We start from the raw sequence: 26,940 nt of genomic DNA, 5'->3' as shown, positions 1-26,940 counted from the left end.
GGGCAGCCGGGAGCAGCGCCGGGGGTGACCCCGCTCCGTGCAATGCGGCGGCCCGCCGGGAGATGGCCCCGCGCCGCGCTGCGCCCCGCCATTGTCCGCCGCGCTCCCTCCTCCCTCCTTCCTCCTCCTCCTCCTCCTCCTCCTCCTCCTCCTCGCGCCGCCGCCGCGGCGCGGCCCCGCCGCCGCCCGGCCCCAGCCCGGCCCGGCCCCGCCGCCGCCGCCGCCCGCTCGGAGCAGGTAGGGCTGCGGGACCGGGACCGCGCGCAGCGGCGGGGGGGGGGGGGGCGGGCAGGAGGGCCCCCCCCGTGCTCCCGCCGCGGCTCCCCCTTTACACAATGGTCACCGTGATGTAAACACCGGTACGGGTCGGTACCGGGAGCGGTGGTTTCACCCCCGGGGCAGGTGGGCAGCGCCGCCCCGAGGCTCCAGCACAGTCCCGGGACTCCGGAGCCCCCCCCCCCCCCCATAGCGCTGGGCGGGGGGCAGGGAGGACCGGGAGCGGCCCCCCCGGGGCCGGACCCCGCGCTCCGGACCCGGCCCGGGAGGTGCGGGAGGGAATTGGGGTGATTTTTGCGCGCAGAACAATGAAACGGAGCCGTCAAACTGCGAAGTTCCTCATCTGCAAAGCGGAGGGGGGGGGCTGGGGGGGGTCTGCCGGCTCCCGTCGTGTTAGAGACCCCCCAGCTGGATGGGGATGGGGACTGGGATGGGGACAAGCAGAGGGCCCCGAAGCCACGGGGGGCGCTCCCGGGATGCTCCAGCCGCCCCTGCGGGGCCGTGCGCTGCATCCTGAACTTGCTCACGCGAGTGAACTCCAGAGGTCTGGGAGCTGTTCCCCCTGAGCAGGGGGATGGAGCGGCTTCCCCGCAGCTGCTCGTGTGTGTACGGCCGGGCAGGGTCCGGGCCGCGGGCACCGGCGCTGCTGGGATCGGGGAAAATCAGTGCTTTCCTCTCAGAGAGCAGGGATGGGCAGCAGGGAGCTGGGGGTGATGGAAATAAATGGGGTGCCCGGCCCCTGGGTTAGCTGCACCAGCAAGGTGCCAGCCCCACCTCGCCTCGGGAGCACCATCCTCAATACGAATGCAAGCCAGAGCAGGGAGAGCATCCATGCTGCTGCCGGGGGCCAAAAGCAGCCAAAAAGAGCTGCTTCTCCAGGCCAGCAGCCCCTCAGCCAGTCACCAGCCCTCTTCACACGCTAAGGTATGAGTGGGTGCTCTGTGTGTGTGCAAGCACGGCCTGGTGCATGCTAAGGGCACACGCGCAGGCAGTGCATGGCAGCACCCCGGCTGTGGGGCAGGATGGGGTGGTGATGCTGGGGCTCGCAGCATTCATGGCCCCATCGCAGGTGAGGGGTTTGCCTGCGCGCTGGGTGCACACAGGCGTGTGTGGGGCCTGTGTCCGCTGTGTCCTTGGGCTGCAGCTCTCTCCCACCCTGCAGGCACAGCAGCACTGAGCAGCATAAGGACTTGGTTCCTATTGCAGGCCGGGTCGTGCAGCGTGGGGCCAGCCAGCACACCCCTGCACCCCAACAGGGTGCTGTGGGCAGAGGGGTGCACCCCAGTGGCTCCAGCACCTTAAGGCTTGGCTGTAGGAGCGGCTGGAGCAGGGAGAGAGCCCTGCGGAGCGTGTGACACCGGGATGACTGGAATCCCAGCAGCGGGATCCACCCCTTGGGGCTCCCCCGGGTTGCTGGGATGCAGGCAGGGAGGGCAGCGCAGGCAGGGATGCAGGCAGGGACGGCAGCGTGCTGCTGCAGGTTGTGCATGCAGGGCTGCAGCCGGTGGGTGCACGCACACCCGCGCTGCCGCGCAGGCAGCCGCGGTGCCGGGGGAAGCAGAGATTTGCATAGGAGCCGAGTGCCGGCGCTGCAGACCTGCCCCCAGCATCCCCTGGGGAGGCTGAGCACCGAGATACATGGCCCCGGGGATGGGTGCTGGGTGCCGGAGCAGCGGGGGTTGGCTCATTCCCGGAGTCTGGCTGTGCCTGTGCTCCCCGAGCCAGGGAGTAGGAGGCACCGGGTGTCTCGGTGATGGGGATGCAGCAGTAGAAGGGTCCCCCCCATTGCTCTTCCCTGTGCCCCCATCGGTTTGCAGGCGCTGGCTGAAGTGCAGCATCTCCTATGGAGCTGAGCACGGGGCTGTCACACCTTGCTGCCCAGGAGGGCTCTGATGTCCCCTCTCATTCCCCTACACCAGGCTGCGACACCCCGTTGTCCCCTCCATCAGCCCCATGGTGGGCTCAGCTCCAGGTAGTGCCTCTGCAGAGCTCCCTCCTTCGGCTGCCCCCAGTCACACCGGGGACGTTCCCATCCCAAACCCAACCCCTCTTCCCAGGGCAGGATTTCCTCCCGAGGGGGGAAATACGTATTAAAATGATGGAAGAGCTTTTGGCATCGTCCAGCTTCACATCCTGCCTGCCCCGGAGAGCTTGGACCGGGCTGGGCTGTTAGCAAGGACACGGATCAGCTGGAAGAGGAAGGAATTCCTGCCATAAGGCAACAGGTTGGAAGCGAGCGGCTCCGGCTGTTCCCAAGGTCTGGTGCGTGCAGGATGGCAGCTGCCTGGCGTTGTTTTGCTGCACAGCACGGACTGGGGGGCTCCTCTCTGCAGACCTGCCCCGGCAGTGGGAGGTTGTGGGGTGCATGGAAGGAGCCGTGTCCTTCACACCCAGCCCGCAGGGACCCCGCTGTGAGGCTGCATCCGGGGGGTCAGGGATGAGCTCCGGGTCCTTCCCATCACCCTGCTGGGGGAACCAGCTCCAGACGTTCCTTGGCTTGTGGATGGGAATAGACAGAGCTGCCTGGAAGCGTCTGTTGGGATCAGGTCTGGCAGGGAACGGATCCATTCACACTGAGCACCTCTGGAGGCTGGGTTTTGTTGGGTTCTGGGTTGTGCCGAGTGTGGCTCCAGGGATGAGACTCCCTGAGTTTCAGTTTCAGTTTCCAATAGCACTGAGAGCAGGTTCCCTTTGGGAGCTCCACTTCCAAACCAGGGTGAATACCGGGGTTCACCCAAAGGGGTTTCCTTGGTCATGGCGTAGCTTGGGAGGTCTGAAAATGCTCCATTTCCATCCCATTTTGGAAGGGAAGCAAATTGAGACCAGAGAGTTTCCACTGGAGCCGGAGGAGCTGGGGCTGTGGTGCTGGCGCTGATGGGGGGCCCTGGGAGCCTTTCCCCCCCCCATGTCACCACCTGTGTGGGGCTGGCTCTGCCTCGCAGACCTTGGAGCATCCCCGCTGCCGGAGGATGGCCTCAGGGATGCAGTGCTCAGTGTTCCCAAGGCAGGGAAGCTGCCGGCATCCTCCTGCGCGGGCAGGAGGTGCTGGGAGCGCAGCCCTGCTGCGGGGGAGCAGCGGGACGGGTGGATGAGGCTGCTGCGTTATCGTGCTCAGGGCCGCTCCTCCCTCCCTCCGCGGGGTTGTAAACGGGTGTGAATTGTGTCCCGGCGAGGCACAACCTCCGTCCCCAGCTCCCACACCTGGGACCTGCCCCTCCAGAGCTCGCTCTGCTCCTCGCCCTCAGATGGTTGATGGCTTCCCAGATGGTTTGGACATCTCAGATCTGCTCCCAGCGCAGCTGCCTGCGAGGGGAAGGGAGGGAGGGATGGGAAGAGCTGGGGGCGCACAGGAGGTCCGTGCGGCTCTGTCCTGGGCTCCCGTCCCCTTCCCTGGCTGCAGCCTTGGCTCTGCTGTGGGATCCTGTGAGATCCCGGGAGATGCCGGGAGCTGGGTGCTGAGTGCCCCGAGCTGCCCCCCTGCTCTTTGCACAAGGGCTGGGGTCATCCCTGTGAGGGTGCTGAGGCGCTGGCACAGGGTGCCCAGAGAAGCCGTGGCTGCCCCATCCCTGGCAGTGCTCAAGGCCAGGTTGGACACAGGGGCTTGGAGCAAGCTGCTCCAGTGGAAGGGGTCCCTGCCCGTGGCAGGGGTTGGGGCTGGAGGAGCTTTGAGGTCCCTTCCAACCCAAACCATGCCCTGGTTCTCAAGGGCCATCCCCGCAGGAAGGCTGACCCCATGCCCCTGAGCAGCGCACGATCCGTCACGCAGCGGCAGTTCCTGGTGGGTCACACCAGGGATGTGCCTCTCTGCGTCCCTGCAAGGCTGCAGCCTCCCTGCGGTGCAAACCGGGAAGAAAACTGTGGTGAACTCATTCAGGGCGTAGGGCAAAGGGGCTCCAGGGAACAAGGGGGTTTCCCTCCTGCAGGTCTCCATGGAGGGTGGGATCCCAGGTGGGATGGGTCCCCTGAGGCTGACGTGACCGCGGCTAATGCCAGGAAATTCCAAGTCGGAAAATGATCCCGTTATTAGCAGTGGGGTTTTAAAGAGGGAGAAAATCTGCTTGTGTCTGCGGCTCTGGAATTCCTGCCTCGGGAGCTCCCGGTCCGGAGTCGTGTTTGTGATGGGATGGGCATTGGGTGGGAACAGGGCAGGGCCCTGAAGCAGGAGGTGCTGCTTGAGCCCCGATCCTGCCCCTGGCCGAGGACTTGGAGGGCGACCAGGAGAGCTCAGGGCTTTTCCATGTGGATTTACATTGTCCTGGTGCAGCTGGGGTGGGGAAGAGGCCGAGCCACCTGCTTGAGATGCTCTTCTCTGGCTGGTGTTGGCACCATGGGGTTGCCTTGCTTGCTGCAGGCTGAGCCTTCCTCCCCATCCCTATCTGTATCCACAATCCCATCCCCTCCCCATTCCTATCCACATCCCTATCTCCATCCTCAACCCCATCCCTATCCCTATCTCTATACCAATCCCCATTCCCGCATCCCGGCTGCCCTGGTGCGGGTCTGGCTGCATCCCATCGGCACACAGGGAGCCTCAGCTCTGCCAGGCGGGATTGTTTCTCTGTCAGGACCTCAGCGAGCTGCCGATGCTTCTCTTGGAGACAGGACTGGGGTTGTGGCTTTGTCAGCCACCAAAAATGGGGTTTGTTTTATTGCTTTTGGGTTAAAAGCACATTTCCTTTGCTCAGCCTCCAGGAGCACTGCCAGCCTTTGGGATTCCTGTTTTTCCAGGAAAAGCCCACAGCAGCCGGCAGGAACCGAAGTGCTGGTGAAGGGGAACATCTCCAGCCTGTCGGGTCCCTATGGAAGCCATTTTTCCAGTTGGAGTCTGAGCTTAACCCCCACCTCTCCCCATGCCCAGGTGGCCGGCGGTGCAGCATGCCTTCCTCCTGACCCTGCGCCCGGCAGGAAGAGGTCCTGGGTCCCGGAGCGATGTCCGCCACGCGCGGCAATGGGGAGCACTGGAAGTCCCTGGAGTCGGTGGGCATCAGCCGCAAGGAGCTGGCGCTGGCCGAGGCGCTGCAGATGGAATACGACGCGTTATCCCGCCTGCGGCAGGACAAGGAGGAGAGCCGGGCCCGGCAGCGCGGGGACCAACCCCTCATCTCCTGGGATGAGCCCGCGGACAGGAGCGGCTGCGCTGGCATCAAAGCGGCGCGGGGCCTCTCCGGCTCCGACCCCCTGCTCAGCTGCAACGTCCCGCTGGTACCCGACGGTGCCCCCGTGCCCGGAGCCCCCCCCGCCGGCCCCAGCCCCCCGCCGCTGGACCCGCAGCCCTGGCTGAAGGGGCCCCTGGCTGGGGAGTACCTGTACATCCTGGAGGGGCCGGGGGGGGACTTCCTCGGGGAGCCCCTCAACGGCACCGAGCCCCAGCACAGCGGCGGCAGCTCCCCCAAAAAGCTCTCGCCGCCCCCGCTGCCCCCCCGGCACCTGCTGTGGGGCTCCCCCGAGGGCACCCAGCGCGCGGGGAAGGGGTCCCCCCCGTGCTCCACCAAGGGACCGCAGCCCAGGGACATCAACACGTTCTCGGCGGCGCAGGAGCGCGCTCGCGGGAAGCTGCTCGGGCGCCGCATCTCGGAGGAGGACCCGTACGGCATCAACGATGCCATCACCTGCCTCAACCTCAAGGCCACCTACGAGTCGGAGGTGCTGCGGGAAGCTGCCCGCGGCTGGAAGGAGGGCAGGGGCATCTTCGAGAAGGAGCTGAGCGGGAAGCCGGTGGCGCGGAGCAAGACCATGCCCCCGCAGGTGCCCCCGCGGACGTACGTGTCCCGCTTCGGCAGCAGGAAGAACCCGGCACCCAACAAGAACCGCAGGATCTCCAGCGACCCGGTGAGAGGTCGGGGCTGCGCTGGAGCTGAGGCAATGGCCGAGCTGGGAGGTTGCGAGCGGGGCCTTTGCTCAGGGTCGGTTTTCTTCGCCCCGGCCCTGGGGCTCCTCAGTCGTGTCTGCGCCCCGCTCAGAGGCGTCCGTGCTCTGAGACGCCATCCCCGGGGCTCAGTGAGCCCCCCCCAGGTTGTGCAGCTCCCCAAGGGCTGCAGGATGGTGCAGAAGCCTCGGGGGGGTGATCCAGGGCCGGGAAGCCGAGGCCACGAGCATCCTGCAGCTGCAGGGCGCAGGAGCCGTGTCTCGGGCTGCGCTGCAGGGGGTCACAGCAGGCTCGTGTTGAGGCGTCCCCGCGTCCTCTGGGAGCAGCCGGGAGCCTCCTGCCAAGAGCCAGGCCATCGCTTTCCTGCCGGGCTCGCAGCGGCCCCCCCGGGCCCAGCTCCCTCCGTCCCGGCAGGATGTGTCCCCGCTGCGCACGAGGCGCTGGGGCTGCCGCCGCCTCTCCTGGGGGCTGCCAGGGGCCCGGTGCTGGCTCTGGCACAGCTCAACCTGCCCCCAGCGAGAGGAGGGCATCGGTGAGGGCCGAGGCCACCTCCCTGCCCCCGGGGACGCAGCTGGGCCGGGGGGGCTGTGCAGGGCACTCCTCGGTGCCAGGGGCTCGCTGTCAGGGAGCATCGACCCCGTCCTTAGGGGCTGCTCTGCTCCCACTTCGCTCTGCCCCCCCCGCGCCCGCTGCCTGGGTTCATTGTCTGACAGCGGGGCCCTTGTTCACGGGGGAAGAGCGATGGAGGCCCAGGGACCCCCGTGTGCGGGGAACCTGCCCCGGCACCGCAGCGGCAGGGCATGGGCATGGGCATGGGCATGGGCATGGGCAGGGCTCTGCCAGGGATGGGGCAGCCACAGCTTCTCTGGGCACCCTGTGCCCGCGCCTCAGCACCCTCACAGAGAAGAGCTCCTGCCTTATGTCCAAGGTGAACGTCCCCTGTTGCAGTTTGAACCCATCACCTTGTGCTGTCTCTGCCACGTGTCCCCAGCACTGCCCTCCCCCAGCCGCAGCAGCACCGCGTGCACACAGGCTCTGGGTGCCCGGTGCTGTAGCAGGGAGATGGAACCGTGGGGCAATGGGCTGGAGCCCCCCAAGGACACTGCAGCCAGGTCATGGGCTCGTGCTCTGCCCCGCAGGTTGCCCCCCGGCCGCACTCCTTTGCCAATGGCTACGAGCTCTTCGAGGTGTCCGAGGAGCGGGACGAGGAGGTGGCTGCGTTCTGCCACATGCTGGATGTGTGAGTACCCGCATGGGGCTGGGGCCTCCTGCTGCAGGGCGCCCCACAACTGGGGTGCTCTGGGGGCCGGGGTGAGCCCCAGAGCGGGGCAGCTCCCCTGACCCGTCCCTGCCTCGCCAGGCTGCGCTCCAGCTACAGCACCAAGGACTATTCCCTGACTGGCCTGGTGTGGAGCGCTGTGAACCTCAGCCCCGAGCAGCTCGGCCATGGCGTGAGCCTGAAGGTGACGGTGGTGTGTGACAGCCTGCGGGAGCCCCTCACCTTCACCTGCGACTGTGAGTGCCCCCTTGTCCCTCCCCCCTGCAGCGAGCCCCAGACCCCCGGGTGAAGGTTGAGGGGGGTCCCACGGCGCTGCTGCTCCTCCCCGCAGGCTCCTCCACTGTGGACCTGCTCATCTACCAGGCGCTGTGCTACACACACGACGAGCTGCACAGCATCGACGTCGAGGACTTTGTGCTCAAGATCTGCGGCTTGGAGGAGTTCCTGCAGAAGTGAGTGCCGGGGGGCACACAGCACACCCTCAGCATCCCCGGGCTCACGCCTGGCTGTGCTCGGCCCATGCATAGCCGCAGCAGGGTGTGATGGATCCTGTGCCCCTGGAGAAAGGCCTGAAAACCAGGGAGCTGCCAAACAAGCTCTTTGGAGAAGCCTTGAGAGCAGCCACGTCATGATCGGAGTGGCAGAGCCTGGCTTTTCCATGTTCCTGTGGGAATTACAAGCAGAGGTGGAAAAGGGATGTGTTGGGAGCAGTGTGAGGGCGCAGAGCATCCGGGCTGCGGTGATGGGGACGGAGACCCGCACAGATCCCTCCCTCTCTTGCTGCCTGTCCTGCGGGAAGGCTGCATTTCCATAGGGATCTGGGGGTCTCGCAGCTTGGGAGAGCTCTGCAGAGGAAGGTGCAGCAGCCCTGTGTGCGAGGCACGCGCCGTCCTCCGCAGCGCTCGGTGCAGCGAGCCAGCTCCTGCTGCTGGAGCGCTGCCCTGCGCCTGGCCGGGCCATGGGAAAGCTGTGGGAGCTTTGCCATGGCTCCAGGAGCTGCTGGTTTAGGCCCTAAAGGGGCGGCTGGGAATGGCTCAGCCTGGGAGAGCCGGTGCGGCACCGGGGCAGAGGGCGCGGGGAGCCAGCTCCTGCCTCCGGACCCCGGCACGGCTGCGTGAAGGGGGTGTTGCCATCGGGAGTGCCCACCTGCGGGACGGATCCAGCCAGCTTGGAGGGCTTTTCCCAAAGGGATGGACCTCCTGACTCTTTGGCTGGGAGCAGCGCCCTGGGCACGGAGTGGGACAGGCCCTGGCGAGCGTTTCCAGTGCTGCCGGCTCTCAAAGGAGCTTTGAGAAAGGCCTGGGACATAAATCCCTTTTGCCACCAATCTTTTCTTTCCACATCCTCCTGTGGCTGAGGAGATGCTGGAGGTGCCAGACCCCTCCCTGCGGAGCCGGTTGGGCACTTGAGCTCTGCAAACCACCCTGAGCTGCTCGCCCTTCGCTTTTGCAAGGCACAGGGGGAGCAGGACCAGGCAGGGGTGCAGGATGCCAGTCCCAAGGGTGCCTTTCCCAACCCTTCCACTACCTCTTTCCATTGCTGCTCCATCCTGCCTGGAGCTCCTGTACCCCCTCAGCACCTTGCCATGGCTCTGCTGCCGCAGGGCTGGATCAGCTCCAGGAGGGCTTCCCATGCTAGGGGCATGGTGGGACCAGGCTGATGCAGCCAGAGCATCCTCCAGCTCCTTGGGTCCACACTCACTTCCCACACATCCATGTGGTCCTGGCAGGATGGGCTCATCCACACCCTCTCCCTGCTCCATTGTGCCGGCTTTTTGGAGGGCACAAGGGAAAGAGGGAAAACAATAGCTTATTCTTCACGTTTCCTAGCGCAGGCTACCCGGTGGCACAAACATCCCTTTGCAGCCGGGCTGAGCTGAGCCAACGCTGCCTGGCTGAAGGGTGTTGGGATGGGGGATCCCGGGTTGGGTTTTGGGGCATCCCACGGGATGGAGAGGGGCTGTGTGCTCATCGGGAGGGCTCTGTCCCTGCAGCAAGCATGCACTGGGCAGCCACGAGTACATCCAGCACTGCAGGAAGTTCGACATGGACATCAACCTGCAGCTGATGAAGAGGAAGGGGCTGCGCAGCGACCTGGCCCGGACGGTGGGTGCCCCCTCTGCCCCCGGGTGTGGGGAGCAGAGCAGGGGTGTCCCTGGCATCTCCCTGCTGCAGGAACACCCGGGAATGCCGAATGAACTCTCTCCATCTCCAGGCGAACGATGACCAGAGCCCCTCCACCCTCAACCACTACATCCACCTGCAGGAGAGGCCCATCAAGCAGACCATCAGCAGGTAGGGGCGGCAGGACTGGTCCCCTGTGCTGGGTGCCTGCTTGGCCAGGGCTGAGCTTTGCTCTCTGTCCTCTAGGCAGGCGCTGAGCCTCCTCTTTGACACCTTCCACAACGAGGTGGATGCTTTCCTTGCAGCTGAGGTGAGCAGCAGGGACCAAGGGGGCATTTTGGGGGCCACCTTCCCTCATTCACTGCAGTCTCTTTCCCCTTTCTGTTCTGGGGCTCTAAGGGTGCACCAGGGAAGGGTAAAGCCATGACAACAGGGGAAACAGGCACAGACTGGTTCACCTTCCCCTTGGCTGCTGGAGGCCCTGCCTCACCCCACCTTTACCCTCCATAGGGAGACTTCCCGCTGAAGGCCGAACGGGTGATCCAGTCAGTCATGGCCATCTGCAATGCCCTGGCTGCCGTGGAATCGCAGGAGATAACGGCAGCCCTCAACCAGATGCCCCCCTGCCCTTCCCGCATGCAGCCCAAAATCCAGAAGGTGAGAGCTGGGCGCTTCCTGCCGGTGGGAAGCGCGTTCCCACATCGGGCTCCGTTCCCAGCTTCCTCCCTTCGCACCACATGGAAAATGCCTCAAGAGCTGGGAGCAGGCGCTGCCCGGCCCCGCTGCCTGCCCAGGCAGGGTCTGGTTGCGCAGCTCTGGCTGGGCGAGTGGCTCCCCACAGGGCTCCCTCTGATGCTGCTCTGGTGGTTTCTCTTTTTTCCTCAACAGGATCCAAATGTTCTGGCCAAGAGGGAAAATCGAGGTATTTGTGTTCTCCTCCCCCCCTTCTGGGCTCAAGTTCTTGGTGCTTTTAATCTTCAACCCCCTTCCCCCTCAGTTACTGAGGCCAAAAGGGTTTTGGTTTAAGAAAAGAGGGTTTCTGGAGGTGATGGAGGTTGTTCCCTGAGCCTAGCAGAACGGGAAGCCTGAGATTCTCCCTCTCAAACTGCGTTGTCCTGGGGGAGACTGCCCAGGGTCCCTCCTGCACCCCGGCCCCAGCCCAGCGGGATGCAGTGGGGGGCAGCAGGGGGGGCACCACCCCACACCACCCGTGTCACCCCTGCAGAGAGGATCGTGGAGAGCCTGACGGCCGCCATCCTCAACCTGGTGGAGCTCTACTGCAGCACCTTCAACGCGGACTTCCAGCCGGCGGTGCAGGGCAGCCGGGAGCACGGCGCGGCAAGGGAGGCTCGCCTGCTCTCCTGCCCGCTCGCCTTCACCGTCTACGCCACCCACCGCATCCCCATCACCTGGGCTGCCAGGTACGGGCCCTGCCGGGGCCCCGCTCAGCCTCTGCGTGCCCCGCGTGGCTGAGGAGCTTGTCCCTGCCCCACAGAGAGGGATAAATGTGGATTGAGATGGGGTCTGAGGCAGAAGCTCTTCCCTGTGAGGGTGCCCAGAGACTCTGTGGCTGCCCCATCCCTGGCAGTGCTCAAGGCCAGGTTGGACACAGGGGCTTGGAGCAAGCTGCTCCAGTGGAAGGGGTCCCTGCCTGTGTCTGGGGTTGGAGCTGGAGGAGCTTTAAGCTCCCTTCCAACCCAAACCAGGCTGGGATTCTATGGTTCTCTACCCAGCGGGCATGGAGGGAATAAGAGCTAACTCGCCCCAAGCCTCCTAAAGGGCAGGAATATTGGGATGTGGTGCTCAGCAGGCAGTGAGGGTTGCTCGCAGGCAGCTGATGCTGGAGCTCCTGGGCAGGAAGGGCTCTGCCGTGCTCACCGGTCCCAACCCCACACATCCCTGGGGATGCAGCATCACTGCTGGGCTCAGCATCACCCCAGGGATGTGACAGATGGCCCCGGTGCAGCAGGGCTCGCCTGCCCTCTCCCCGCACCAGCAACGTGCTCCTTTGTTCTGTGCCTTGGGTGCCCCGTACCCGCTCCCAGCCCCACACAGGGGGGATGCGGGGGTCCGGGCGTGCGAGGCACCGGCGCCAGCAGCCGCCCCGCCGGGGACCCCTCGCCTTTGTCCTGCCCTTAATGTATTCCCCTTGGTGAGTGGCTCCGAACAAAGCGGGAAGCCTGGGAAATGCCGGCATCCCCTGACCCCGGCCCTCCCTGGATTGTCGCTCGGCACCTGCCACATGGCAGGGCCCCCCCGGCAGCCCCCGTGTGATGGTATGTGTGCTGGCATATGGTGATGGGGACACGGCGCCCGGCACTGCACCCCCTTCCTGGCACAGCCCCTTTCCCAAGCCCAGCTTCAGGAAGACGCAGCTCCCATCCTCCCCACCCCACTGCTGTGGGTCTGCCCCATGGGGGGGTGCACCCCCGGCTCACAGCCCCCTCTGTTCCTCTTGCAGCTATGAAGATTTCTACCTCTCCTGCTCCCTCAGCCACGGTGGCAAGGAGCTGTGCAGCCCCTTGCTCACCAAGAAGGCCAACGTCTACAAATACCTCTTCCACCTCATCATATGGGACCAGCAGTAAGGCAGCACCCGGCCATGGGGTGGGCAGGGGGTCCTGGCGCCAGACCCAGCCTTCCTCCTGCCCTGCTCCTGCAGCTCCTCTCTGCACCTCTCCCTTGGGTTTGGGTGCTGGAAGCTCTTGTGTCATCCCTGGGAATAGCAGCAGCCCTGCCCGCCCTGGACCTGCGCGTTTGCGCCCGGGAAAGGGGATCTGCTCCCAGAATAGCTCCGGGAGCGGGCAGGGAGGCAGCGCCGAGCCCGGGCCGGGCACTCGCAGGGAGGTGGGGATGGGACGGGGTAATTTTAGAAGGTGCCGGTGCCCCCAAGGACAGGCGCCGAGCGGCCGGCGGGGAGCGGAGCCGTGCCCGCAGCCCCGGCCCCTGCTGCCCACGGCGGGGATGTAGCTGCCACCCTGGGCTCCCGGGGAGCATCGCGGAGGAGCCTCGGCCCCGGGTCCCACGTAGCCCCCCGTGGTCGTGGGACGAGGTCAGTGCGCGGTGGGGACCCTCCATGGCACTGGGGTGCGCGCCCCGAACCCCGCTGCATCCTGCCCGTGTCGTGGGGCCCCCATCCCGCGCTGGGGGCATGCGGCACCCCCAGTGCCAGCAGCAAGGGCGGCGCTGGGCTGGGCTCTCCGGGGACGCACTGGGCGCCAGCAGGCAGGGACCGGCCGGCGCACGGGGAGCTCGGGCCCCGTCCCCGGCAGGGCTGAGCGGTGGCTGCTCCCCCGCAGGATCTGCTTCCCGGTCCAGGTGAACCGGCTGCCGCGGGAGACGCTGCTCAGCCTCACGCTCTTCGCCGTGCCCGTCCCGCCCCCGGGGGGCTCCTCCGACACCAACAAGCAGCGGCGCGTCCCCGAGGCCCTGGGCTGGGTGACCACCCCGCTCTTCAACTTCAGGCAGTACGTGGGGCACCCCCCGCCATGGGGCACGGCCGGGGGGGGCCGGTGCCTCGGGGGCAGCATCACCGCAGCGGTGCCGCCCTCCTGCCCCGGGGCCCTCACCCTTCCTTCTCCTCCAGGGTCCTGACCTGCGGGCGGAAGCTCCTGGGCTTGTGGCCGGCGACCCAGGACAACTCCAGAGCCAGGTCCAGCGCCCCCAACTTCAACCAGCCCGACAGTGTCATCCTGCAGGTCTGTCCCGGGGGGGTCTGGGGACACCCCCCCCCGAGCCCCATGTGTGGCTCCCACTCACCCTCTGCTCTGCCCCAGATCGACTTCCCCACCTCTGCCTTCGAGGTGAAGTTCACCAGCCCGCCGGCGGCTGAGCTCAGCCCCAGGTACGAGTTCGGCAGCCTGGGGGAGGAGGATCAGCGCCAGCTGCGGGAGGCGATGCAGAAGAAATCTCTCTACTGGTAAGTGATGGACCCCGGATGATGCCGGCATCGCCCTGCCAGGGGGGACCCTGCTGTGACATCCCCGGGGGTGTCAGTGTCTGACCCTGCTGGGCACTGGGGATGATGCTGGAGCCTGGTGTTGTCAGAGCCGGGTGCCTGGGCAGGGTCTTTCCATTCCCCCCCCAGGGGAGCAGCTGCCCGGCCTCTCATCCAGCCTGGCACAGGCCAGGAGTCACCCAGCGCTGGTTATAAGCGACAGGATCAAGTGTTGGCAGCTGCACCGGGATCCACTGCACAGAGCAGGGCTGACCTCGTCACAAACCTGCCCAGGGGTCCCTCAGGGCACAGCCAGGGATGTCCCTGCAGCAGCTCAGTCACCTCCAGCCATGGGTGCTGGGCTCCCGGCTGTCCCTTGGGGGACAGGGTGCAGTGTGGGGATGAGGGGGGCCCCCAGTACCCTGCAGCCCTGTACAGAGCAGCCCAGGGGGACGCAGGCAGGATCGTGCCATCCCCTCCCTTGCCCCAGGCCTCATCCTTGTCCCCTGTCCCCAGGCTGATGGACATGGACCGCAAGCGGCTGTGGGAGAAGCGGTCCCACTGCCACGCGGCGCCCGGCGCCCTGCCCATGCTGCTGGCCAGCGCACCCAGCTGGGAGTGGGGCTGCCTGCCCGACATCTACGCCCTGCTCAGCCAGTGGACCTACATGAGCCACCAGGATGCCCTGGGGCTCCTGCACGCCACGTAAGGCAGTGGTGGGCGGCGGGTGCCGCAGGGATGCGCGCTCTGCGACGGGAGGAGGGGTGCTGGGGATGCTCTCCCCATGGCGCCTGTCCCCGCTGCAGGTTCCCGGACCAGGAGGTGAGGAGGACGGCTGTGCAGTGGATTGACTCCATCTCCGACACAGAGCTGCTGGACTACCTGCCCCAGTTGGTCCAGGTGCGTGGTAGGACAGGGATGTGCCATGCGGTGCATGGCGGGACGGGGATGTGTCACAGGGTGCAAGCTGCTCCCACTGTGCCCTAAAACTATCCCCGCTCCAGGCCCTGAAGTACGAGTGCTACCTGGACAGCCCGCTGGTGCGCTTCCTCATGAAGCGGGCGATCTGCGACCTGAAGATCACCCACTACTTCTTCTGGTATGTTATGGGGGGCTGAGAACAGTGAGGGGGGGACCCTGTGGCTCTCCTGACCCCTTTGTGCCCCTGCTCCGAGCAGGCTGCTGAAGGACGGCCTCAAGGACTCGCAGTTCAGCATCCGGTACCAGTACCTGCTGGCGGCTCTGCTGTGCTGCTGCGGGAAGGGGCTGCGGGAGGAGTTTGACCGGCAGTGCCTGCTCGTCAGCACGCTGGCCAGGCTGGCCCAGCAAGTGCGGGACGCGGCGCCGTCCGCGCGGCAGGTGGGTGCTGGGGTCATAGGAGAGGGTGCAGGAGGGAGCTGGGGTGATGGGAGGGGTCCTGGGCTGTGTCTCAGCCCCCCATCCTGTGCCCACCCCGTCCATGCCCATTCATCCCTGCCCACCCACCCCGCAGGGCATCCTCCGTGAGGGGCTGGAGGACGTGAAGCAGTTCTTCAAGGCACACGGGTCGTGCCGGCTGCCGCTCAGCCCCAGCCTGCTGGTGAAGGGGATCGTGCCCCGGGTGAGTGCTGGAGCCGGGGGGCTCGATGGGCTCCTCTCCCCCCCAGCTCACCCTGACGGGCTGTGCCTTCCTCCCGCGGCAGGACTGCTCCTACTTCAACTCCAACGCTGTCCCCCTCAAGCTCTCCTTCCAGAACGTTGATCCCCTGGGGGAAAACATCCGCGTCATCTTCAAGGTGAGCTCGGCCCCCCCCGGCACAGCCCTGGCCCCCTGGGGCTGCCTCAGCTTTGCCCCCTGGCTCTGATGGCTCTTCCCCACGGGCTCGCAGTGCGGAGACGACCTGCGGCAGGACATGCTGACGCTGCAGATGATCCGGATCATGAACAAGATCTGGGTGCAGGAGGGGCTGGACATGCGCATGGTCATCTTCCGCTGCTTCTCCACTGGCCGTGGACGAGGTAACCCGGGCATCAGGGCATCCCTGGTGGCATCAACCTCAGCGTCCCCTGTTGCAGTTTGAACCCATCACCCCTTGTCCTATCACTGCAGTCCCTGATGAAGGGTCCCTCTCCAGCATCCTTACATCCTTCAGACACTGAAGGCTGCTCTGAGGTCTAAAAATCACGATGCTCTTGGGCTAGCGACAGCACAGGAGGTCCTGGGGCTCTGCTAGAGAGGAGCTGCTGTGGGTAGCTGTGATCCACTTTTGAGTCTGAACCCAGCAGCCCGTCTGCAGGAGCATGGCTTTGCAGGCTGTCAGTCAGTGGCTGGGGAGTCAAGGGGCTGTGCTCAGGGGGACCGGGGTCTTGGCACCCCTCAGGAGGGATGGGTGCTCTCACGCTGCTGTCTCACTGCCAGGCATGGTGGAGATGATCCCCAACGCTGAGACCCTGCGCAAGATCCAGGTGGAGCATGGCGTGACCGGCTCCTTCAAAGACCGGCCGCTGGCAGACTGGCTGCAGAAGCACAACCCTGGGGAGGATGAGTATGAGAAGGTGAGGAAGAGCCTGGCAGGGTCCCCGCTGCTCGCACCCCACTCTGCAGGGATGAGACCCCCTCGCGTCCCTTTCTCCACTGTTGGCTCCTTCCCTCCCTTCCCAGGCTGTGGAAAACTTCATCTACTCCTGTGCCGGCTGCTGCGTGGCCACCTACGTGCTGGGGATCTGCGACCGGCACAACGACAACATCATGCTCAAGACCACGGGGCACATGTTCCACATCGACTTCGGCAGGTTCCTGGGCCACGCGCAGATGTTCGGCAACATCAAGAGGTGAGAAGTGCTCCCGGCGTCTCCATCCCCCCTGCCCGGGCCCTGCAGCCGCCTCTCTCTGTGACCCCTGCTCGGGCATCACTTTCTGTCCCTCCCCGGCACAGGGACCGGGCACCGTTTGTCTTCACTTCGGACATGGCGTACGTCATCAACGGCGGGGACAAACCCTCCAGTCGCTTCCATGACTTCGTCGACCTGTGCTGCCAAGCCTACAACCTGATCCGCAAGCACACCCACCTCTTCCTCAACCTGCTGGGGCTGGTGAGAGCCGGGGCTGCGCACCCCTTCCCACCAGGAACAGGTTCCTCCTGCCACCGCCCGCCCTCATCTGTGCCTTGCCTCCCAGATGCTGTCCTGTGGCATCCCCGAGCTCTCCGACCTGGAGGACCTCAAGTACGTCTACGATGCGCTGAGGCCACAGGACTCTGATGCTGATGCCACCACCTACTTCACCAGGTAGAAGACACTGGGGAGTGCTGGGGCAGGAGAGCATGGAGGGAGCCGAGGATGGAGGCACCGGCTCGGCTCGGCTCGCTGAGCGCGTGGTGGCCTCGTTGCAGGTTGATCGAGTCGAGCCTGGGCAGCGTGGCCACCAAGCTCAACTTCTTCATCCACAACCTGGCGCAGATGAAGTTCACAGGCTCTGATGCCCGCCCGACCCTCTCCTTCGCCCCCCGTACCCACACCATCAAGACATCCGGCCGGATCCGCGACGTCTTCCTCTGCCGCCATGAGCGGGTCTTCAACCCCAGCAAGGGCTACGTGAGTGGGGACGGTCAGGGGCAAGCGAAGGGGCTGCCTGGGTGGCTCTCTCCTGGTGCTCCTCCCCAGCCCCACAGGGTTCAGGGCATCCTGGGCTCCCCACCCCACGTCCCATCTCTCTGCAGACCTACGTGGTGAAGGTGCAGCGGGAGGGCCCAGGCGAGGTGACCTTCGTGCAGCGGAGCTTTGAGGAGTTCCAGGAGCTGCACAACAAGCTGCGCCTCCTCTTCCCCTCCTCGCTGCTGCCCAGGTACCCCCACAGACCCCACGGACCCTCGGGGCCCCCCAGCGCCCCGGGCTCTGCTCAGCGTCCGTCCCTGCAGCTTCCCCAGCAGGTTCCTCATCGGGCGGTCGCGGGGCGAAGCGGCGGCCGAGCGGCGGAAGGAGGAGCTGAACGGGTACATCTGGCACCTCATCCACGCCGCGCCCGAGGTGGCAGAGGTGCGGGGCTGGGGGGTCCCCGCGGGGTGGGGTGGTGCTGGGGGCACCGGAGAGGTGGGGAGGTGCCTGGGGGTCGATGCACCACATCCAGCATCAGTCCCGACCGGTGCAGGACGTGCTCGGGGCTAACATCACCTCCTTGCCCCGCAGTGTGATCTCATCTACACCTTCTTCCACCCCCTGCCACGGGACGAGAAGGCGGCCGGCACCAACCCGACCCCAAAGGCAGCGGGTAGGGGGGCTGGGGGCAGTGCTGGCACGGTGCAGGGTGAAGCGAGAGGCTCCCATCCCACCCGCGTCCTGCCTCTCCTCCAGATGCCACGTGGGCTCGGCCCCTGGGGAAGGTCGGTGGTGAGGTGAAGCTCTCCATCTCCTACAAGAACAACAAGCTCTTCATCATGGTGATGCACATCAGGGGGCTGGTACGTGTGCGGTGCCCGGTGGCAGTGAGGTGGAGGTTCCCTCTGCTGTGCTCATGGGGTGTCCCCGGCTCTGCCCCACAGCCGCCGTTGCAGGACGGCAATGACCCTGACCCCTACGTCAAGACCTACCTGCTGCCCGACCCCCAGAAAACAACCAAGAGGAAAACCAAAGTGGCCCGAAAAACCTGCAACCCCACCTACAATGAGATGGTGGGATGGGGATGGGGATGGGAATGGGGTGGGGATGGGACGGGGATAGAACTGGAGATGCAGACGGGATGGGGATGGAGTTGGGGATGGAGATGGGGATGGGATGGGGATGGAGATGGAGATGGTGATGGGGGTGGAGAGGTGGGACGGAGGTGAGGATGGGGATGGGAATGGGATGGGGATGGGGGTGGACATGGGGGATGGAGGTGAGGATGGGGATGGGGATGGGAGGTCCCAGGGGGTCTGTAGCTGAGGGTTTGCCCCATTCTGCCCCACAGCTGGTCTATGACGGGATCCCGCGGGGGGACCTCCAGCAGCGGGAGCTGCGCCTGAGCGTGCTGAGCGAGGAAGGCTTCTGGGAGAACATCCTGCTCGGGGAGGTCGGCATCCGCCTGCGGGACCTCGACCTGGCGCAGGAGAAGATGGGCTGGTTCGCCCTGGGGTCCCGCGGCCACGGCACCCTCTGAGGGGCCACCACCGGGGCTGGGGACCGACCCCGCGGCTCTGCCCGCCCTGGGATGTGCCCGTGGGGACCGGGCACCGACGGGTGCTGCTGCGGGCGGCTTCTCTTTGAAGTTTACCTTGTGTCAAGGGAGCAACGCGGGGCGGGAGGAGGGAGGACGGCGGGGACGGGGGGGCTCTTTGGGGTATCTGAACTGGAGTTGTTTTCTAAGCAAGGGTAGCGTGAGGCCGGGCACCGGGCGGGCAGGAGAGGGGAGGCGCAGGGGGTTCGGAGCTCGGGGTACAGCTCCAGCCGGGACATTGCCATCCTGGGGACGTCGCTCCCAAAGGCGAGCGGTGTGCTGGGGCTGGGCACGGGGCCGGCCCATGCGGCTGAGCCCCCAGTGCCGTGCCCATGCTGCTGGGACACCCATCGTCACCCTGCTCATCCTCCGTCCGCCTCCCGTCCTCCCTGCGGCCCCGGGGCCGAGGCTGCTGCGCCGGGGCGGGTTTGGTGCCTGTGGTGCTTTGTTTACAGCAGGAGCTCCGTAAACGGACGAAACGTTTCTCAGGATCGAGAAGAATGAACGGAACCTTTATATTAAAAGTTTTAACTTGGAGCTGGAGCGATGGTGGGGGGGGGCTGCAGGGATGGGGGGGCTGCAGGGATGGGGGGGGCTGGAGCCGGGGCTCTGCTGCCTCCACCCGGGGGCGTGGAAATGAAGACGGGCACCGGGCGGTGCGGGCCCCGCCCCCCCGAACCCAGTGCCCCGGTGCCAGGCGCTGCCCCGCTGCACGCGCAGCGCCGCGGCCCCCCCAGCCCCTTCTCCCCGTGCCTCCCTCCCGGCCGGGGCTCCCCGCGGGGGCCGGCGCCGGTAACGGGGCAGAGCCCTCCGCCACAGCAGGGGGCGCTACGCCCCAGCTCCCGCTGCCGCGCGGCTGATGCAATCCCCGCTCGGAGGGAGGGGCGGTGCCCCAGCCCCGGGTTCGGCCTCCCCTGGGGGCGTGGCCATCGCTGTGCCCAATGGGCGGTGCCGGGGTCTGTGACGACATGAGCGCCTGCGCGGTGCGGGGCTGGTACCGGTGCTGCCCTCGGGCTCCTGCCGCCATTTTGTGTCAGCGCCCGCAGCAGGATGGAGCCGAGCAGCCGACGGGAGCCGCCCGCAGCCCGGAGCCCCGCAGCGCCGAGCACCGCCGCGCCCTCCCGGAGCACCGCTCCGCACGCACCGCCGCGCCGCCGGGAGCGCTGAGCAGCACCGTCTGCCCGCGCATGGAGCAGAGCGGCCGGGAACGCGATGGCCTGGGGTGGGCCCGGCTGGGCTCCGCCGCGGCCTGGCCCAAGCTGGCCGGGCCTAGCGCGGCCCCCGCCGGAGCCTCGGCCCAGGCGACCCCGCCCTTCTCGTGGCTGCGGCTCGTGTCGCAGCTGCTGGCCCCGGCGCCCGCTTTGCTGCAGCGGCTGCTGCCCGGCCCCGCGCTGAGCAGCGCGCTCTGCCCCGCCGCCGCGCAGCCGCCCGCCAAGGGCCCCCCCCCGCCGCCGCTGTTGCCGGGGCCGGCAGCGCCGGACTGGGCCGAGGAGACGCTGGAGAAGAAGCGGGAGGGCGGCGCCGCGGCCCCGCCGGGTCTGTGGTGCCGCGAGCGGGTGCGGAGCCGCCTGCTGCCGCTCTCCGCGCTGCGGGTGGACCTGTACGTGCGGGGCCCGGGCGGCGGCTCTAGAGAGACCCATCTGCCGCAGCCGCTGCGGGCCGAGGGCCCCGCCGAGGCCGGGCTCCTCCGGGGCGCGTTGCCCGAGGCCGAGTTCGTCCGCAGCAAGCGCTTGGCCTTTCTCCAGCCGTGGCACCTGGGGAGCGGGGGCCTGGCCGTGCCGGAGCCGGACCACGGCTACCACAGCCTGGAGGAGGAGCAGCAGCAGCAGCACAAGGGCGGTTGGCAAGAGGAGGTAGGGGCACGGCGGGACCAGCGGTGCGATGCTGGGGAGTTGGAGCGGCCCCAGGAGCCGAGCGACACGGGGACACGGCCCGGAGGTAGTGGTGCCTTGAAGCAGGAGGGGGAACGGGGCTCAACCGAGAAGGGGACCCTGGAGGGGGAAGCCTTGGGTGAAGAGGATGGCGAGGACTCGGAAATAGAGCAAATCCCTCCCGTTTCGGTCAGACCCGCCTGTGCCAATAAGTTAATAGACTATATCATAGGGGGAGTTTCCAGTGGGGAGGAGAGTGCGGATGATGAGGAAGACTGGGATGATGATGACGATGGTTTCGATAGCGAAGAGGAGCTCCCCTTGGATTCAGACGCCCGTAGCCAGGACGGGGAGAGGCTTCACCTCTGGAATTCCTTCTATAGTTTGGATCCGTACAACCCTCAGAACTTCACAGCCACCATTCAGACATCTTCCTGCGAGCCGGGAAGGGACATGTCAGATGTAGAAGAGGAGGAAGATGATGATTCTTCGTGGGTAGAGGAGTCCTCGGGCTCTCCTCACCCCAGTTCTGAGGAGGAATGGGACTGTAGCAGTGGGGATGAGGCAGAAAACTTGAAGCTTTGGAACTCATTCTGTACCTCAGATGATCCCTATAATCCTTTAAACTTCAAAGCAGCCTTTCAGACAGCAGAGAAGAAAGGGACGCCTGGTTCAAAAGGAGCAGAGAGGCCAAGTTTGGTCACTTCTGAGGGTAGTCCCTTAACTAACTGTGGGGGGGAGCTGGAAAAGCCTCACTGTGGGGTCACGGTGCTGCATGGCATTCTTTCTGCTGAGAAATGTCCCAGTTCCAAGAGGAAAAAGGTACAGACTTGGGTTTTGGGTTTGTGTTTTGGTGATGCTAAAACAACCCCCATTGCACTGTGGGTGGGTGGGTGGGCGGGCGAGGGGACTGGGTTTCAGGCACGAGCATACCTCCATGAGCTCATGGTCTGATTATTTGGCTGAAATGAGTGTGCCTCATCCTTTACACGTGATGGGAATTTCACAACTCAGTGACATGGGGCACTTCCTCACGTTCCTTTTTTAGACTTGACGTTACGTTTTCCTCTGAAGAGGTGGCTTTCCTTCTGTGTTTGTTGTAAATCTCTGTTGCAGTTGCCATTCTCAGAGAAACAGTTGAGATCTATGATGTAAGTTCTTCCTTTGGAAAGTACCTGTTGGAATAACACTGATAAAGTACTTTGTGTGCACGTAATGTCATCCAGGCTTAAAGCTTTCAGAGCTGGGACAAGCCTGCTTGAGTTACCAGATGCCTTTTGGAGTAGGAAGAACTCTTCTGTTGGGGGTTAACACAATAATACACTGAAAAGTTTGAATACAGAGTATAGTAGTACTCCTGTTTTCATCTAAAAGACTTAAAATGCAGCAGTCATTTCAGTACGATCTGGAGCTGGGCTTTTGAGCACAAACTGGAAGATTAGCGTGATTCTGAAGGGTTTGTGCATTAAAAAAAGGCCTTTTAATACATGTGCCAGGATTCAGGTAAATAGGAATAACCTAATTGCATGTCCCTTAAATTCTGTGATGCTACACATGGGCTGGGTGGTTTTTCAGGGGTTGTGTCTGAGTCTTGCCTGATACTTCAGGCCTTAGTATGAGGAAGAGCTTGTGATCCATGCCCCAGGGTCCTACACTATCATGTAACTATCATGTTTGCTTTAATGTTCTTACAGCAAAGAGATTTGTTTGTTCCTTTAACTGAGAGCCTGGCTTGGAGGTGACTTCATACCTGTTCTTGCTGGGGCAGATGGTGCTTAGAGACTTCATGGATCTCACAGAACAAACTGTTTGGTTTAATTTAAACGGAAAAGACACCCAACAGTTCCTGCAGGAGGTTTCTGTGTAACTGCAATAGGGCAGCACTGAGGAGCTCTCCTGTAAGCTCAGCCTGCGCTGCCTCAAGGCTTGCTGCCTGTCAGGGATGGAGGTTACGCAGGAGTGATGTTGTGAGTGCTGTGTGGTTTGATTCTGTGTAATCCTGGTGAAAGAGCCATGACCTAGATGCAGGATTTAACATGACGTTTCAGCATCCAGTAATTGTGCCCAGGGGTGTCTCAGACTGATGTAAAAAGGATGTAAGGTGGGAACTCGCAGAGGGACAGGCTGATGTAACAGCTCCCTGTGCTTGAAAGCACACCATTAGACCTGTCTGCAAAACGGAGCTGAGTTTGCCAGCAATCTTAAGGTCATTCATCCTGTTTCCTATCTGGCACCTTACAATCACACAGCAGCAAAGCCGTCAAACCCAGGAGCGCTTTATTTTGCTTAAGTTACCAATGCCTTGACACTGGAGGATGTGGGCTCTGATGTGTCTGCTCTCAGAGGTGACTGCAGTCCTTTGCGATCACCACACTAGATTTAGATGACTTCTGGAGGCTTTCATACAGTCTCTTGTGGCTCTGTCCTCAGCTGCTGATTATTCCTGGAGATCATCTCTTCCATAACTCTTACCTCCATGTTGGAAGTTGGCTTTGCCACAAAAGGCAATCCCAATACACTTCTGTCTGTGTTAGCATGAACTGAGGCTTCTGTGTTAAAATATAGGAATAGAGCAGCAAGTGGTTTGTATCTCCCCGTGTTTTCCTGACCTTCCAGAGCTAGCTGTCCTGTGGCAAATCCCCTGGAACCACCTGTAAGGACAGCATTTGGCTGCTCTTCAGGAATCGGTCCTAGTGTGAGTGCTGCTGGATGCTGACAGCTCCCTAGTTTGTCCTTCAGTTTTGCAGCTAAATGAAAAGCAACACAGAATTCAGTAAGAGCCTTGAGTAGTCTGGCTTTTGCTTATATCTTGATAACAGAAGGACCTAAATCCTTAGTATAGTCATAATCTAACCACTGTCAAGTTTAGATCCTGAGTCTATACATTTGCTTTCTTAAAATAGCTGAATAGCTCTTAAACTTAGTGAGGAGCGAAAGGGTTTGATGCCTATTTTAAAATGCCATCACTCTGGTTCCATGTCCTTGCCTGAACTGAAATACTGCGGAATGTGGAACCAGCTCTGAGCAGATGGGTTTGTTCCAGTCACACGGCGATGAGTGTTGCTTCCTTCCATGTAACCTTGTGTGATTCCTTACCCTGGTGCTGGCGGTGACTCACGTGCTTGGTTCCTTCACAGAACAATAATTCCTTCCTTTCTTTCTGAAATGGAAGCTTCAGCAATGGGAGGTGGTGGCTGGAGGGTATCTCTGTGGCCAGAAGTGCCTTGGCACGTCCTGAGTAACCTGCCCGCAGTGTGGCTGTGTAAGGTTATAACCCAAGTGCTGGTGGCAGGGATCATGGAACATGCCGTGATTTGCCACCAGCCTGAAGAGGCCTCTGAGGCTAATTTAGAAACTCTGTAGTAGCTTAAGCTGGACTTTGGAAGTCAGCAACTGGTTGTTTTTAAAGCTGAGCTGACACATGCTCTGCCCTAGGTAGCCTCTCGGAGGTTTTTGGCTGTTCTGGGCATTTAGTAACTTCTGTTTAGAAATAAAACCTTGTGCAAATAAATACCAAGCTCCTTCTGCAGGAGTGCTTGGCTAATGCTTTACTACTTGTCTTTTCCAGGTGACCTTCCTTGAGCAAATTACTGAGTATTACATAAGCAGCGAGGAGGATCGGAAAGGACCCTGGGAAGAGATGGCACGGGATGGATGCAGGTTCCAGAAACGGATCCAGGAAACGGAAGAAGCGATAGGATACTGCTTCACAGCAGAGCATAGACAGAGAGTATTCCATAGACTCCAAGAAACCTACTACAAGAGGGTTGATCTCTTCTAGCACCTTCAAAGACCTTCTAGTTTGTGTGACCCTGAGCACTCATGAACGTCTTCAAAACAAGTGGCAGCTGCATGTGCTCTTCTGAAGTGGAGAGAGAAGTGGGATTTTAGGACTTTTATCCCAGTTGGAATATACCTGTGTCTCATTTTGATATCCAGACAAAATCTTTTGAGTATCATCAAGGGTAGGGGTGGTATAATTGCATTCCTTTTAAGTAACACTTGAGGGACAGACTGCTTTAGGTTCAGTCCATTCCAGAAATGCCTTGTCTGCCGTATGTTGGGAAGTGGTGACTATTCAGTTGGATTTTTTGCACTTTGAAAAAGCAAAACCTATTTTGAAGGAAATATTTATGGGGTTCAGAACCTAATTCTTGCAGTTTTGATTTAAAGATTCCAGAGGTCTGTGCTGTTCTTGTGGGTCTCCATTTCCTCTGACTTTTGTAAAAGCCTGAGATTTCGTTCGCTAATGATGTTTACCGTGCAAAATGCCTTTTAACATCCCCGTTTTGCATGTAATGTACTGTTTGAGTGTTAGTGTGGTGCTTCGGTATCTTGCTATTTCAGTCTAGCACACTGAGGGATTCAGGGGAGCTCTGGTGCACTATGAGCCCTTTGGTTTATCCTTATTTAAACACATACCTTTACCCAGTACTGTTCCAAAGGGCACTGGCTGCTTGTGCACCAAACCTCTGCGTTCAGGGCAGTGAAAGGGCTTATCCTGATCAATAATTACAGCTTCATGGTACGTGTTGAGGTTGATTGAATTTAGGTAGCCACACATAGCCCCTAGTCCTTTAGTTAACCTTAGAGGAACTTCTCTGTAATGGGTTCTGCTTTCTGAATATGGATTGAAGTGAAGGACTCTTCATTATTTCTTGTATCCAGTGTGCTCATTCTGGTACTTGTGAGGAGAATTCTCTTTAACTTATGGAAATCTAAGGCTACAAGTTGCCGTGTTCTTTACCAAAAGCCAGTATTAATACCTCTGTGCATCTGCACTTTCGTTCATCTGTTACCAGAGTAACATTTCATGTGTGGGGTCTGGAAGGTCCCTGGTGGAAGGCAAACACTCCATATTTATGTTCTTAACTTCTAGTGTGTAACTCTTGTTGCAGTCACACTAAGAAAGCAGCACCAGTGGGATATGTTTGGACCTGAAGGATGTTGAGTGGCTGGTATCCAAGCAGGTATGAGGTTGGAATAAATACCAGGCATCACAGAATTCATCTCTGTTCACATGAAGTTGTGTGAATAAGTGATTTGCTACTTGGTTCCTTCAGCTATTTCCCTTTTGTATGGGAGGAACCCCAGAACACTGCAGATTTGTCCTGTCACCACTTCTTCCTGCTACAGAGGGTTAACTGTGAACTACAGTAGTTGCCATATGATGTTAAAATACAGCTGATGCTCAAGCATTACAATAGCGATGCAGCAATGTTATTTGCCATCCCCATGGCATAGAAAAAATACTAACTGGGTTCCCCTTTCATACAATTGCAGCTTTGAAATTGTAATTCTAATGATGCCCTCAAAACCTGTGAAATACCTTTAAGTTGGAGATCATTTCCCTGTATCACATTTGATAACAGGGGTTCTGCTTTTTAGTTCAGGAAAAAAGCATGTGGGATGATAAGTGGGGAAGAATAGAGAATTTGTTGACTTCTGGTTCAGGTGTGACTGATAAGTAAAGATGCTGTCCATTGCTCTTGGTAGTAGACACTACAGTGGTTTTCCTGTGCCTCTCCTGATTTCCTTGCTCTTGGAGAACCTGGTGCTTCAGTTGCTCTGGACAACTTGCTTTACTGGTGCTGGGAAGAAGCTTTAGAGTGGTGAAAATTAACCCTGCAAACACTGATCTGCTGTTTGCACAGGCTTGGGAAAGGCTCTGCCTGGGAGTGAAACAAACTGACACAGTTAGGTATAAACTACATTAAAACCTGTTACTTCCAGAATGCTTCTGATGTTAAGAGTGTTTTCCCAGCCTGCAGTGTCCTTACTGAGCCATACCTGCTTGGGTCAGCTTTCCTCTCTCCAACCTCATGTTTAAAGTAGCCAGTGTGAGGTGAGCAAAGGTTAACAGTAAGTTCATCACCATAACCATCTCCTGAGCCAGGTTGTCACCATTGTCCCTCTCAGCTGCGTTCCAGTGCTCGTACAGGATGTTCTCGCAGTGAGACAGTAAAAACTTGGGAACTTTAAATCAAAACTGTAGGGATCAGATTTTATTTTTATATAATTTAGAGAAGCTTAGAAAAAAGCAACGTTCCACATTGGCTTTCTACAGATTTTAATTGATTTGTGTTGAGTTCGTTGGGGTTTTATATCTAAAGTTCTATTTCTGTACATAATGAAGCTATTGAGAACTAATCTGGGAATTGGAATAAAGATATTTGCAAGATAAGGCCACGTTGGTTTTCTTTGGAAGAGCGCTGGAAACAACCGGATAACTGGGATCGAAGCGGATGGCAGTGCCTGGGGTTCGGCTTCCAAGGTGGATCCGGATCACTTGTGCCTGAACGGGACAGCTCAGCACTGAGACTGCCTTGTGCTTGTGAGTACGGGGGGGCGACAGGGGGGCTCGGCAGCCAATGGCTGTGCAGAGGAGGAGGGACCGGGGCGGATTGACGGGAGCGGT

The 26,940-nt window shown here is 61.7% G+C and overlaps 2 protein-coding genes across 4 annotated transcripts; both read left to right on the top strand.

Annotated features, from left to right (window-relative positions):
- The first annotated feature begins 166 nt into the window (after nt 1–166).
- Nucleotides 167–19,188, top strand: PIK3C2B (phosphatidylinositol-4-phosphate 3-kinase catalytic subunit type 2 beta). 3 transcript variants are annotated; one of them, XM_065698041.1, is made up of 33 exons: nt 167–237; nt 5,135–6,105; nt 7,282–7,382; nt 7,503–7,657; nt 7,753–7,873; nt 9,415–9,526; nt 9,636–9,715; nt 9,791–9,854; nt 10,055–10,201; nt 10,433–10,466; nt 10,770–10,965; nt 12,006–12,128; nt 12,844–13,011; nt 13,131–13,242; nt 13,321–13,463; nt 13,998–14,186; nt 14,288–14,381; nt 14,486–14,580; nt 14,660–14,840; nt 14,974–15,081; nt 15,164–15,256; nt 15,350–15,479; nt 15,880–16,016; nt 16,123–16,292; nt 16,397–16,553; nt 16,639–16,748; nt 16,853–17,054; nt 17,180–17,304; nt 17,378–17,495; nt 17,646–17,727; nt 17,811–17,917; nt 17,999–18,127; nt 18,406–19,188. In XM_065698041.1, the coding sequence occupies exons 2-33, from the start codon at nt 5,206–5,208 to the stop codon at nt 18,592–18,594; spliced, it is 4,872 nt and encodes a 1,623-aa protein (XP_065554113.1). In that variant the 5' UTR covers nt 167–237; nt 5,135–5,205; the 3' UTR covers nt 18,595–19,188. The 3 variants fall into 3 exon arrangements, with proteins under 3 accessions (XP_065554113.1, XP_065554115.1, XP_065554114.1); XM_065698043.1 differs by lacking the exon at nt 167–237 and adding an exon at nt 2,367–2,501; XM_065698042.1 differs by lacking the exon at nt 167–237 and adding an exon at nt 4,974–5,041.
- A 431-nt stretch (nt 19,189–19,619) lies between these two features.
- On the top strand, nt 19,620–26,706 carry PPP1R15B (protein phosphatase 1 regulatory subunit 15B). Its single transcript, XM_065698367.1, has 2 exons — nt 19,620–21,344; nt 24,091–26,706. The coding sequence occupies exons 1-2, from the start codon at nt 19,620–19,622 to the stop codon at nt 24,301–24,303; spliced, it is 1,938 nt and encodes a 645-aa protein (XP_065554439.1). The 3' UTR covers nt 24,304–26,706.
- Nucleotides 26,707–26,940: the final 234 nt, after the last annotated feature.

This window comes from Lathamus discolor, chromosome 19 (assembly GCF_037157495.1).
Source record: "Lathamus discolor isolate bLatDis1 chromosome 19, bLatDis1.hap1, whole genome shotgun sequence".
NCBI classification, from domain to species: Eukaryota; Metazoa; Chordata; class Aves; order Psittaciformes; family Psittacidae; genus Lathamus; species Lathamus discolor.
The sequence above is the reverse complement of the archived record's forward strand: the minus strand, read 5'-3'. Positions and strand labels throughout refer to the sequence as shown.